The sequence below is a fragment of the Onychomys torridus genome, chromosome 15 (assembly GCF_903995425.1).
Source record: "Onychomys torridus chromosome 15, mOncTor1.1, whole genome shotgun sequence".
Taxonomy (NCBI): domain Eukaryota; kingdom Metazoa; phylum Chordata; class Mammalia; order Rodentia; family Cricetidae; genus Onychomys; species Onychomys torridus.
Genome location: NC_050457.1, coordinates 36,806,076 through 36,820,601, shown reverse-complemented (window position 1 = coordinate 36,820,601; position 14,526 = coordinate 36,806,076). Strand labels below are relative to the sequence as shown.

Sequence of the window (14,526 nt, the reverse complement as noted above, 5' to 3'; positions counted from 1 at the left end):
GGAGCCATGTGCGCTTCCTTTTAGAAAGGGGATCCAAGATGCTCATTAAAATATTTCTATAAGCTTGCTGTTTATATGGCCTTGAAAGGTTACTTAGCCTTCTTATCTAAACTTTACAAAGTAGAAGACAAGAGTATTTTATAGCAAAGTCTATACTGAGAGTTTGTGACCATTAATGAACACCTATGTTGTGTTTTAAAAATGGAATGGGCTCCTGTTTGAACACTTGGTCCTAGGATGATGGAACTCTTTGGGGAGGTTTCGGAACCTTTGGGACTCTAACCTTGGCAGAAGTGGGTCACTGGGAGAGGGTCTTTGCAGGTAACATCCATGCCTGGTTCCAGCCCAGGCTGTGTCTGCTGTTCTGTAAAATATGAAGGAGCTGTGTTCCAAGTGCCTACCACCCTAGAACCAGCAGCTTCACTAGGTCTTCCCTCCATGATAGATGCTGTTTTCAGAAACCATAAACCAAAGACATCCTTCCTTCCAGTGCACTGTTTCCACTGGGTGTCCCGCCACAGTGATGTGAAAACCACCTGCAAACCATGTAGTGAGTCCTTACTGAATGCTTGGTACTGCTTAAAGTGGTAGCTTTTTTGGCATTGCCGTGAGCTTCCTGAGAACAGCTATGCTACCATTTGGGGTTTAAACGGAATTACACTGTGGAGACTTTACCGTAGGCCAGAAAGGAGGCCTCGCCTGTGCTTGGTTCCCTGGAGGCCCAGGTTTTCAGCCAAAATGCCTAACCCAAAAGGCTCTCCATCAACACATATTCCTTTTAAATATTCCAACCAGAAAAGGCTCCAAGAGGCACTTTTTGGTATAAATTTGCTTAAGAGGTCCTTTCTAATGTGATTATATCACACTGATATAATGGGGGGTATATTTGAACTCAGAGAAGGAATGGTATTTAAATGCCCTGCCCTCTAAAATTGGTTCTTAAACTCTCTGTGTCCTCCAGAGCTCTGGGGGACATATCTGTACATCTCCTGGGAGACTCTGGACACTCTCCTCCTACAGGACCGGAAGGCACACTGCTCAGGGTAGGTCCAGGGCCAAGTGTGGCCTCTCTAGCAGAGAAGCACCGGGTATTGCACTTGGGATGGGCTGTTCACCAGGAACAAAATTATGGCTCACAAAGAAAACTCAGTATAGAGAATATGGGATTCATAGGAAATAAGGCAAAGTTTACATTGAGATGACGTGTGTGTGTGTGTGTGTGTGTGTGTGTGTGTGTGTGTGTGTGTGTGTGTGTGTTTGCACGTGTGCAGGCATACATGTGTGTATGGAGGGGGGTGTATACGCACGTTCACATGCCAGAGGCCAGCCTTGGGTGTTTTTCCTCCATGCTGTCCATCCTGTTTTTTGCGACAGTGTCTCTCATTGGCCTAGAACTCACCAATTCAGCTTTGATGGCTGGCCAGAAAGCTCCAGAAATCCACCCGTCTCCGAGGTGCTGGAGTTACAAGTGAGTCATCACACAGTTTTTGTTTTCTGTGGGTTCAGGGGATTGAACTCAGGTCCTTACACTTGCACAGCAAGCACTTTACCAACTGAGTCATCCCCCAGCCCCAGGAGACACTGGCTATTCTAATCTGCATAGCTGAAGTGGCTCTGGCGACGAAATGGTTAATAGAGTACTTCATCCGAAAACCCAGAGTTTGTTGCCCACGTCTTCCTCATAGCACCGAGCAACTTCCGGCCTCATCTTCTCTGTAAAACAAAAATGGCAGTGATGGTTTCCAGCTGTCTTGCTCTGGGAGATTGGGGGTCCGGTGCTGCTCTGAACTAGCCTGACCCCACCTGGGCCTCACACGATGTGGTCAGCCACTCAAGTCACCCAGCTTTTCTAGTCCTCCACTTACTTTACCATCAGAGCAGGTCAGGTGGAAATGTATTTGTATGTGGAAATCTCAGAGTGTTCTCTTTTTTCCTAACCCACAAATCTTCTTGTTCCCCTGACCCAGCCCAATTCTTGTCTTTCCTCCACTTGCTCCCTGCATGTTTTGGTTGAAGCCGAGCTGTGGTTTCCAAATCCATTCCAAAGCGCAGAAGACATTTCTGAGCACAGCTTCCTGGTTTCCAATTGACCGTGGCAATAGCAGCCTCAAAGAAGAAATCACTTCCATGAAGAATGAACGTTAATATGTGGATTTAACAAGGCAACTCCATGTAGTTAAAAAGGAGGTTTATTTGGGGGTAACTTACAGCCAGTAAAGGGGTTGGTTACAGGATCCAGGAGAGGTGAGGTGCAGTCCAGTGGTGTCCTCTGGCTCTGGTCCACCATCCAGCATCCAGGATCATGAGGAACCAAGACCGCCAGCACGTCCGGATCTCAGGTCTTAAGGGCTGCCATTGGGGCCCTGCCCCAGGGACAGGTCATAGGTAGGTGTGGCACTTAGCAGAAGCCTCACTAGGGGTAGTACTTCCAGGTCAAAGATAGGTGGTGGTGCACGCCTTTAATCCCAGCACTCGGGAGGCAGAGGCAGGCGGATCTCTGTGAGTTCGAGGCCAGCCTGGTCTACAGAGTGAATTCCTGGAAAGGTGCAAAGCTACAGAGAAACCCTGTCTCAAAACCTCCCTTGCCCCCCCCCCCCCCAAAAAAAGAACCTCACCCAGAAAGTGAAGTGGGACTTTTCCCTCCATTGCATAGGCACACAAAAACTGTTGGGGGCTTTCCTGTGCCCATCAGGAGCTGACCCCCAAAGACCACTGAGGAAAAACAGGAGCCCAGAGATCGAATGAAGGGACTGTGTGATGCATTCTGGGCTTCAAGACCTGGAAGGAAACTCTTTCTTTCTCCTAAACAGTGTGAAGTACAAGCCAAAGTGGGCCCCTGCTGGTTTACATAGTGATAAGCGGTTCCTTCTGTCTGTGTCACACTAAAAGGATGTTGGAGCTGCCGGGGGTAACAGAATAGGAGGAGGCTGCAGTGTGATGAAGTGGAAAGTCAGCTAAGAGGGTTAGGCACCTCGGCTCCAAAGCTGCCGCCTTGTGCTAGACACCTCCTGTATGCCCAGCCGCATTACCCACTCTCTGTCTGGCACCTTCCCTAGGTGGCGGCTTGGAGTGGACAGAATCAGAGGCAGCAACCTTCTGACTTCTGGATCGAGTCAGTTAGTGAAAGCCCTTGGCAGGGAGGGTTGTGGGGAACCAGAAGGGAGGGCAAAATGAGAGTTTCGGTACCCTAATCCCCCTCAGGCCAGCTCTCTGAGGCTGGCTGCCTCTATCTTTGAGGGCCACAGCCCCCAGCAGGTGATCATCTCACTTGGCTCCAGGGAGAAATCCTTCCTTTGTTCTTTCTGAGAGAGGGGTCTCAACAGCTCCCTGCTGTTGCTAGCCCACATGACACCAAGCCATACTTTCCCCGGGCTCTGCTCACATCTCTACCAAATCTGTTATTTGGTGTGTCTCGATTCCCCAGTTTGGGCGTATCTTGTTTCCTGCCGCCATATTCATTTTTATGAAGGTCTGGGCCAGGGAATCTGAATTTCTTAGAGACCCCCCCACCCCCAATGGAATCGTGGAGGGGAAGCTTCATTCTTTATCTTGGAAACGGAAGCCTGGAGAAGTAAACTATGTAACTGGTCCACCTCCCTACAGCCATATTCTGAGGGAGATCTTGGCAGCCTCTCGGGCAACAGGAAGGCAGGAAAAGGATGACGTAAGCCCATGACCAAATTGTGAGCGGAGCAGCTCTACCTGCTTTACACGTTTTAGAGAGCAACGTCAAGACCCCAGAAAATGAAGAGGGGCCTCATGCTGAGCAGAGGAATCCACATGGGCGCATTGACAAAAATACAGTCTCTGGTGGAACAACATGTTTTCTCCGGGAGAAGGAAGAGGAAGTATGGGAGGAGCACTCTGCAGCGTCATCATGCGATCCCCCTCTTTGCGGAGCTGACTCCTCCCTAGAATCCTGTTAAGAAGGGAAGAAGTAACTCTACCCCACTCCTGGCCACACTGATAGACACAAGGAGACAACTGGTCCAGGAAGAAGGAAGCAGAAGTCTGGGCTGAGAAAATGCGTTTCTGTCTAAGAATTTGGCCCCAGTGACCTTCAGTTGTAGAACATCCAGAGGCCTGGAGCATAGCATGAAGATGCCCAGGCCACCAGAGGCATCAGCCATGTCAGGCTCTTGAGGAAACCGTTTCAAACAAAGAACGTTGTGGCAGAAACCAGTCCTCTGGCAAGGGAGTACAGCCCACCACAGTCACTCATGTTTCTCACATGGGGGCTCATGCCTTGGTCTCCAGTACCTCTTCAGGGCCTACCATTCTGGTTATGTTTCCTACTAGTCTGTGTTCTAAGGAACTCACCTGTAATTTTTTTTTTTCTTGGTCAACAAATGTTGAGGACTGCATAATAAATAGAGGAGACAGGAATTCTTCTGGCCCACAGTCAGGACAAATCTCTTACCTGCCAGTCCCACAGTTGCTCAGACCCAACAATACATGTCCCCCTCCAGAAAGGTAGAAACTAACTCCACTCCCCTTAATCAGACTGGACTCAGCAAACTCCTGTAACAACCAGCGTAGAAACAAGGGGCGGGGTGGGGAGAGAATAATAGCTTCCAAATGGATAGGCCTGGGAAATAACACTTTCATCAACTAGTTAATTTTGCCTTAGGTCACATGGAGGTTATTTACCCAGTATCATACAATGAGGACACTAGGTGTCTGTGGTATTTCCTCCTCAAATCCGTTATTTCCAGTCCAACAAAGAGAAAGTTCAGACCAAGGGCCATTGTACAGACCAACTGACCAACTTTTTATTTAAAACATGGAAAGAGATGGGATGATGAAGGAGAAACAGTAACCACAACAACATGGTATCTTGAGTTCAATCTTGAAATGGAAAAGGGTCATTGATGAGAAAATGGGTGAAATCCAAATAATGAGCACTTTAGATAGTAAAGTTGTACCAAGGATAGGGGTGAGTGTATTGTTTTTAATAACTTTATCATCATTATATAACATGCTATCCTAGAGCAAGCTGTAATGGTGTCTTTGAAGCTGTGGCAATTTGAAATTATTTCTAAGGACTTCTGTGGAGCTCATTTAATCTCTAGAAGCACCAGAGAGCTAGTCTTGGGTGTTATGGAGGCAAGAACCATTGCTCAATCCACCCTACAGAACTGGTCCATCCAAGATGGCTGCAATCATTGCAGGCATCCCTTTCCATACCCAGGCACCATTCTATGCTGTTCCCACCTCTGGAAACTTGATGTAACTTCTGCCACTGCAGTACTGCTACTTGTCACCAAAACGGACTGCAGACATCTCCTGTTTCTACCTGTCATAGGCTTCTGCATTCAGGACCATCTTATACATTGGCTGGAAGGAGGCTGGAACCGGGCACTTGATTTTTACCCCCGAGTGGGCTGTGCCTGGAAAAGGAGGGATTCCCCAAACATAGGAAGGTGCTTCCAATGCTGTGTCAAAAAGAATAAATGTCCATAGTGGCGAACGAGGCAGTCTCTAACTGGACAGCCAGACTGGACGTCTCAGAAGAAAGAGATTGAATACAGATTGGTTTTGTGACGATAAAGTAGAATTTAAAAACACAGCAACAGCATCTGGCCTCATCCCTGTAGAAGAGGCAGGGTTCTGACACACAGAAATGACTGCTGCATGTAAACATTATGTTGGAAAAGGTAGGCCATGGCGTGCAAACAGACTTCATTTTTGTTTCCTACTGCCTTCAATCAGCTCTGCAAGCTGTTCCCAGCAGGGTCAGAGAGAACACTTACACGTTTTTCTGGTCACATGTGAAATATACTTTTAGAGTTACTTCATTAACAATGTGAGGTTAGCCTTAAAGTGTCCAGCCTTAATTTCAAATTTTCCTTCAAGCTGAAGGACCCTTTCCTACCCCCGCCCAATCACCACCACCATATAGCTTGGGCCTGAAGTCAAGAAAGGCAAGTCTCTCCTCATTACACCCCTTCCCAGCTCAGCATGGCTTCAGCTCCTTCAGGACTGGTAGATTGGGGAACAGAAAAGTTGTTTCCTGGTTGGTGCTGACACCAGCTTAGATACTGTGACTTCCTTTTTGAGGTACTTGAGGTTGACTGTCTACAAGCCTGAATGGATCTTCTGAAACCGACATCTTCCATCCATAGTTTATGTGTGGATGTGTGTTCTCTTGGTAGGGCAAGTGAAACTCTTTTCTGCCTGGCCACTTTCTTTTGCTCACTCTTGAGGAATCTATCAAGTCTATTGGTTTTTCTGTGCCTAGGTCATAGGTCTCTATGCCTCTTTGGATATCCTCTTAGATGGGGCCTAATATGATCACATGCTAACTTGCCCTCTAGATCCACATCTTGTCCATAGGACACACTCATCAGCAGCTCTGGCCTCCTGTTCACTGTACACCAGCAAATCAAACACTCAGTCTATCTTTTACCTACCCCTTAGATGATCCTGTTACCCTCAGACAAACAGGAAACACTTAAGTTCTCTACGTGGTCCTTTCAAACCCCTGACCCTAAGCTGAAAAACTGAAACAATATCTTACATTCTATCTGACCACAATGGAATGAAGCTAGCTGTCAACAGCAACAGAAACTACAGGAAATATACAAACACACAGAAATTAAAAACCACACCACTTAATGATAATTGTATCAAGGAAGAAATCAAGAAGGATATTAAAAAATTCCTAGAATTGAATGAAAATGAAAACACAGCATACCAAAGTCTATGGGGCACAGTAATGACAGTCCAGAGGGGAACAGTTACAGTGCCAAGTGCCCAATCAAAAATTTGAAGACTACCAAATTAATAACTTAATTATATACCTGGAAGCCTGGGGAAAACAAGACAAAACAGTATATGGGAAGAGATCATCAAAATCAGGGCTGGTTAATGAAATAGGAACAAATAAATAAAAAAGACAAAGAATCAACGAAACAAAGAGTTGGTTCTTTGAAAAGATGAACAAGATTGACTAAACTAACCAAAAGAGATAGAAGACTCAAATCAATAAAAAAGGAGATGGAAACGGAGGTACACACAGATGTCAATGCAACCCAGAAGACTGTAAGGACACGCTTCTAAAGTCTTTATTCTACTAAGTTGGAAAATCTAAAAGAAATGGAAGAATTTTGTAATATATACATGATATACCAAAGTGAAACCAAGAAGGGATACAAACCCCAAGCAGATCCATCATAAGGAACAAGTTGACAGTAATAAGAAAGTACTCAACCAAAAAAGGTCCAGGCCTGGCCCAAATGGGTTTAGGGCAGAATTTAGTAGACCTTTAGAAATCACCAAAGCCAGAGCTTCCCAAACTAGTCCATGAACTATAACACTTCCAAATGCTATAAAACTACCATTACACTGCTACCCAAATCAGTTAAAGACACGACAAAACAGAAAATGATAGCACCGTCTCCCTGCTGAATGTAGGGTGACAAGTCCTTAGGCATCACATACCTTTGAGCACTTCAAGTGGGATCCCTCCACCTTTCCTTAAGTTCAGTGTCTTGTTGTCCCATTTCCCCATCTTCTCTTGTATCCTGGGGTGCTCCTGTGATTCTTAAAAATCACCAAACAGCTGCAGTACTCAGAAGAATGACCCCTGTACCTTGACTGGGCAACACAGTAGAGTTGGCCCTGAAGATACAGGTGTGGTGACCCGACCCTGAGGACAGGAAAGCAGGAGAACTGGTTGGTCCCACCCCTTTCTCATCAATGCAAGGGGTGAACTTGACAGGACCACGCAGGAGAGCTCAACCTGGTGGTGAGTACAGGGGAGAGCTGTCTGGCTGACCAAAGCTGCAACTACCCAGGCCAGAACCGGGTTATGAGTTGGCCCACCCCAACACCCACCCCACCTGTGATCTGCTGGAGCATGTGAGGGGACCCAAAGCTAAAGGATCTCCACAACACAGGGCAACAGCAGGATAACCAAGAGGAGCTCCAGCGAGGACCCAGCATCCATAGTGTAGCAGAAACCAGGGCCTTCGAACCAGACCAATGACTTTGCAATGAACACTTTCAAGTAAAGACATATGGACAAAAGGGTTTATTGTGTGACTCACTGTGTCACACTACAGCTTCCATGACGAGACTGACTTTTCCTTCTCTCTCTTTTTTCTCTTAAATTTTATTTTATTTTTGGTGGGGAGGTTACAAGGGCAGAGGGTGGATATGAAGGGACAGGGAAATGAATGGGATGGAGATGCATGATGTGAAAGACACAAAGAATAAATAAAAAGAAAGAAGAAGAAAAAGCAATCACCAAATAGCTGCATGCAGGACAGCACTTAGCATCCAGTCCAGGGGAATCTAGTGGTGTCTCATATGCACCAGGTGCCTAATAATGTCGGCGGCTCTCTGAGGAAGGAAGCCTCTGCCAGGTGTGTATGAACTAGCCCAAAGTGCTCTCAGAGAGCATCTTTACCAAAGCACACAACCATCAGCATGCCACAGTGGCCTCCAGTCCCACTTCGATACCCACAACTCTTGTGCAGAACTGAACCTCACTTTAATCACAATAATTCCAAAAGACCAGAGAGGAGTGTGACCCATTTCCACTCTGAAATTACAGGCTATGGCCTGAGACACAATGTCACCTTCCACCACCCCCAAATGTGTATATTTCAGCTCCAGAAACCTGAAGAACCAGGGAGCTGGGGCATCTTCCAACCCCACCGAATTAATGCCATCCTGCAAGGACATGCATCTGGGTGTTTGAAGAGGGACCCCTGTTGGTTAGAATCCATCAGACTCTTGTTAGGAAAAGATATTGATGGGAGTTTGAGCTGGGATAGGGGTGGGGTGTGGGGTGGGGAAAAGCAAAATAAAAAGAAAGAAAAGATAGAAAAACTAGGAAAAACCTTCCACTCCCATCCTACCCCATCCCATCCCATAATATCCTGTCAAGCAGAAATCAGCCATTCTTCTGCTATTTGCCTTCGGTATATATATTTACTAACTTCCCAGGAGCTTTTTGAGAAGTATTACACTCATTGTGACTGAGTTGAGATTATTCAGTTATAGCCCTCCTGTTGGGGGAGCCATTTCAACTGATTTCCCATTCCCAGAACTTCAATTTTCAATGCTGAACAAGGCTTTGCAAAAAAAAAAAAAAAAATTATTTTATGCTTTCTTTGAGCCAGCACCAAATGGTAGACATTGTTTCCTTTTAATTGACTCCATCTGCAAACCAGACTGTTCCAGAGCCTCTGGAAGGGCAGAGAAAACTTTCCAAACTCTGCATTAATTATTTGATTCATCAGTGAGCTTTGACGTGTGGATCTCACACTGGCCTTGCTCTAACAGGCATAGCTGCTGACAAGAACAGGGGCTATCTCGTTAAGCATCGCTGTGCCCCTTCCAATATGGACCCCGACTGTCTTTGTTTGGAACTGCAAGATTAGCAGGAAAACGGGTTGAGGAGCAGACTCCGCATATGGCCAGGTTGGCAATCCAAGCTGCAAAGAGCTTATGGCCCAAGCAAAGCAGTGGCCAACAGGCTGGGTGAGCCAAGGACATCTGGCTCGTCCACAAAGAGCAGGCATTGACCAGTCAAGGGGGAGAGAAACCTACCTAATGGATGCAGATGGTCCTGAGCCTCTGCCTTGTGTGTGCTGCATGCGGCGCCGTGGCTCTGAGCGCTTGGGTTAGGCTGGAGCTAAGAACAATTCTGAGTTACAGCTAGATCGAGCCTGGATGAAGATTCTTAACCTTCCTTCTTCCAAAAACAAAAACGCTGAGAAGGAGCAGTTTATGAGTGAGGAATATGGGAACCCGGGAGGGAAGCACTTTTGGAGGAGAGTGGAGAAGTGTTCCTTAGCATTAATGTAATAAACAGCCCTGGCGGGAATAGCTATTGTAAGGAGACATTTGTGCTCGTCCCTTTCAACACCATATCCCCAGCAATTGGACATTTATCCAGGAAGCTCATGCTGGGAAAAGGAAACGGCTGAATTCTGGCATCAGCCAGAGAAGAGCAACCCTCCCAGTGGGAAGCATCCCTCACAGAGAGGAGCATCCCTCACAGAGATTTCTTATAGTTCTCAAAACTTGTCAGAGCAATCGCAGGAGAGAGTGGTACCGTAAACTATGGTGTGTGTGTGTGTGTGTGTGTGTGTGTGTGTGTGTGTGTGTGTGTGAATGCTGGGTGGTAGCTCGTGGCTTCCATTTAAGCCTGTATCTCATGTCAGGACCTAGAAGATGGCTGGCAGTGTCACTGGACCTCCTTTCCCTTCCCAGCGTGACCACATCTTTTTCTGCTTTTTTGCTATTACTTTGTGTCTTTAATTGGCATATGGAGGGCAGGTGGCACAGGCCTACTTGTTAGGACCGCCAGGGCCCAGGCTCTGACCCTACCAGCTACAGTGACATTTGTTTTCATGGCCCCTGATAAAAGGCAAGGCTAGAACTAAGGCATACATGTTGGTTGTCTCTATGCCCAAATGTGCTGTGCTGCGGCCTGGTCTGTAGACTGTGAAATTGCTTCCAAAAGAGCAGTTAAAATTGGGCTGGGAGGGAACAGAGGGAGGATGAGGCCAAAAGCATTTTCCATAAATGGTATAGCAGAGGCCACAGGCTCTGGGTACACTTTGACCTCACCTTTACCTTGTGACTTTCCCCTGCACATGTTCTAGCTCTTGACAGAAGGTATAATATTTTCCTTAAACAAATAACGAATGGAAATGATTTGGCTGTTTGGTTGTGTTTTTAATGTATCCTTCAAAAAAGAAGGTGCATGCATGCCATTCGTCAGAGTTTCAAACATACACAGGCATTCTCAGCCCTCCATTCTGCTTTCAGGACGTACTTTTTGCCTAGATTTAGTAATGAATCTATAAGTCCTTCCTCAGGTATATAGGACGCTGCTTCATGATGGCTCCCCTAGCGTTCCTCAGTCTCACCAATACTTACACTGGACCCAGGCGATTCTTCCTCTAGGGCAGGCGTTTGTTGTTATGTTGGCTGTGGCAGCATCCTTGGCCTCCAACAATTAAACTCGAAAAGCAGCCTCCTCTGCAACCACTGTCCAGTGTCCTGGGAAGCCCCTCTCCCCTCACACAGCCCCACCTTCCTGTACCAGGGACTCAGAAATCACTTTTCTAAAGAGTGCTGACCCCTCCCTTGGGCTCACAGGTAGTAAAAGTGGAACAGGTATGGCACCATCTTCCCACTTCCTTCATTTTGTGTCTGCCCTTTATCTTAAAACCGTGGGTGGGTCAGATTCCTGCTTAACTCCGCACATAGGCATGCTGGCCACTCAAACGGTGTCCAAATGCCAGAGATGCTTTCCTGATCTCTCTCCCCTTCATGGCTGAAGGCACACAAAGAGAACCTAGGATATATTGTTTAGATGGGGGTCTCAGTATGTAGTCCCGGCTGGCCTTGAACATACAGAGATCAAACCCTGGGGGACCATACAATCAGCTTTTCACAATGTCCTTTTCCAGACTCAAAGGTGCCTCAAAGTCTCCAGCTGCTGCCTTAAACCTGCAGTCCCCTTGCATTCCAGGAACAGCAAGCCTCTGCTGACAGAACATTCCATGACAGTGGCAGTAATCACCTCACCCCGGGACCAGATAGTCCCTCTAGCTATAAGGATGTCCTGGAATCCAGTTCTGAGATAACGTCCAACCAGACCACCTTCAAGCAAGACTACAGACTTCTTGTTACCTGCCTCAGTTCTTCTTGTTTAAACCATGAAGATAGACTTGGGGATGAGTGTTACTCATCCCCTTTATCTGTTGATATGTCATCTAATTTGTTGATATGTCATCTAATTATTCTTTATCAACAAAAACTCAGGAGTCAGATATGGGAACCTGAATGATCAGAGAAGCAGCAGAGACTATCGCTTCTGTTCCTCCATTCAAAAGGACTGAGATCTTCTCTAAGCCCTGCCTTACTACTTCCTGTCTATCTGTCCTCAGTCCTCCAAAACCTCTATGGTTAATTTTGGTCAGCTAGGGGCTAGCTCCGCCCTCTGATTCAAAGGAAGCTTTATTGTCAGAATGCAATCAAAATATCACGTAACAATTTGTTCTTCCCAGTGTGGCCATGCTACCTAAATCTTTCTCTGCCTCATCTAACTACTGTTTGTTTTTATTTGTTCTGTTGTTGTTTGGTTGATTGGTGTTATTCTCCCATTATACCACAAGCTGGCCTAGAACTTGCCATGTAGCCTAAGCTGGCCTCAAAACTGCAGTGATCCTCCTGCCTCTGCCTCCCAAGTGCTGGGACTGCAGGCATGTACCACCACACCCAGCTCTACCTCTTTAGTCAATGTACTGGGACATTTTGTACCCAGGACTTTTGTCCTCAAACTGGTGATATTCTTATCTCTGAAACATGGGCTCCAGCTTTAAGAAAACCATTAAATATGAAAATGTGGCGGGTGCCCATTTGAGAAACCAGGATCTTGGTGTCCCAAGGATTGCAATACCCGAAAAGCATTTTAATAGGCCCTATCACCAACTCCCTAATAGTCATCCATTCATTCTTCTCTAAATCCACTTGGGCAGATCAGTGGGCAGAGAGGTCATCAGTCATGAGACTCCATTCCCTCGGTTGGTGGTTGGTGGGAGACTAGGAAGGATGTTGCCTGGTTTAGACAGCAAGACATAAAAGCAAGTAAAATGAAGAGAAATGCTCCTCATGATAAAATAAATAATACAAACAGAAAGAGTCTTAACAAGAAGCCATGTGCTGTGTGATTCTGCCTTGAACATGTTCACTCCGCTGGGCTCTTTGGTTGACATCTCACAGTCACAAAGAGCCGGAGGATGGCAGAGCAGAGGGGACAAAAGAGCTTCTGGTCTTGATAATAATGTGAGTTCCAGAGGCCACTTTGGAATGCTAACCTCCAGAAGGTTCACTAACTGACATAATTCAATACTCTTCTATTGCCTGAACCTAAGACTAGCCAACTACATAGTCTTGGAGGCCAAATTCAGGGGCTAAGAATTTCTTTCTGAAGGGTCCAGGAATAAAAAAATATAAAATTATGAGCTTGAGAGCTGAAAACTGACCGTCATCAGCTCTAAAGGTTAGCTGCTAACAATGGCTTTCTGCTTTTCAACCAGCTCCTCTGTCAACAGTCAGGGGTTAACTTTTAACCCCCTTGCCCTTATAGCCAACAACTGTCTGGACTAAAGTTAACCTTTAATAGTTGTTTCTACATGACTTCTAGCATGCACCCTGTGCCTGATGTTTCTATGTGACTCCTAGCATGCACCCTGTCCCTGATACTATAAAAGGTGCCCCATACCCGCCTCCATTGCCACAGCCTCAGAATTCCAACTTTGGCTGTGGTCTCAGCTAGCTGATAAGCTTGTGCCCTGCGGTGCTTTATAGTTTTTTTATTTTTTCTGGAATAAAGTTTGCTTCTGGTTTAATAAACTTTGGTAGTCTGTCCCCCATTATTGAGAGACCCTGACCCAACACTTTCTTTACATTTTCTTAAAACCAGTTTTGTTGTAAGACAGACAAACAATCAAAAAAGAAATGGGAGGGACCATGTGTGGTCCACAAACCTAAAATCTTTACCATGTTCCTCTTCATAGAAAACCTTTGGCAGCCTCAGTCCAAACCACTTATAGGGGCGCTATATTCCTCAGCTCAAGGTGTTCTTAATATAAGTGTTAAAGCTTCATTTTATAATGACAGAAATGTTGGCCATGGTTCAAGAAGACAATTACATATTTGCCATTATTTCAATTTATTATAAAAGGATGCCAAATTAAGGCATCAAAAAAATTTAAAGCTTTTAACACACTTTTGTATCCCTTGGTGCTTCAAATAATATTTCTTGACTTTCTAGATCAGAATGACCAAGTTTCTTGATGAAGTACAATGTATTCAGTGATTCTCCTCAAAGGCGGTCAGACTGCCCTACGATCTGAACAAGGCATGAGGAAGCCAGCCCTAGAAGGCTCCACAGAGGAAAAGGTGACACATAAACATTACATAAATAAACTCACTGATGTAATAAATGACATCTTCTGTGGAGACAGAACTGGCATTTCCTGCTGACTCACCAAGAGTGACACTTCCACGTCACCAACGCTTCCCCTTGAACTCCAAGCCCCGAGTGAATGCTTCTGCTTCCTGTCGAACCCAGATGCTCAGTAGTACCTTAGTGAGGAGCTTCATTCTTAACAGAGGCCTATGGATTGAGAACGGCAGGTCCAGAAAAATGCCCATTGTGGAAAGCCCAAGGGTGCTGTCAGAGCACTTGCCAAGGCACCAGACAGTGACTGTGTCTTCCTGTTCAGTCAGCATTCCTTCATTATTATAGTCCAGTCCCGATCTTAGTACCTGCCCACAGTAAGTGGTCAATATGAGCAACAAAAGACAGATATGGAAGAGGGAGGAGAGGAGACAGGAAGAGAGAGAGAGCTGGGGGAAGAGAGAGGGGAAAGGAGGGGGAGAGAGATGAGAGGGTGGGGTGGAAGAGAGATGGGAGAGGGGGCGGGGGGCGGGGGGGCCAGTTCCCACTTATACCCAGTACTGGTTGTGTTTCAGGGCTGGGTTGGTTTGTCG

At 46.1% G+C, this 14,526-nt stretch overlaps 1 protein-coding gene across 1 annotated transcript in view; it reads right to left on the bottom strand.

The window, feature by feature from the left end:
- Positions 1–14,459: 14,459 nt before the first annotated feature.
- Positions 14,460–14,526, bottom strand: part of LOC118596488 (chondroitin sulfate proteoglycan 4-like) — a 68,689-nt gene continuing 68,622 nt past the window's right edge. Inside the window, exon 10 of the mRNA XM_036207418.1 lies at positions 14,460–14,526. This exon is cut by the window's right edge and continues 1,997 nt beyond it. Within this exon, the coding sequence (XP_036063311.1) occupies positions 14,482–14,526 (45 nt within the window). The 3' untranslated portion in view covers positions 14,460–14,481.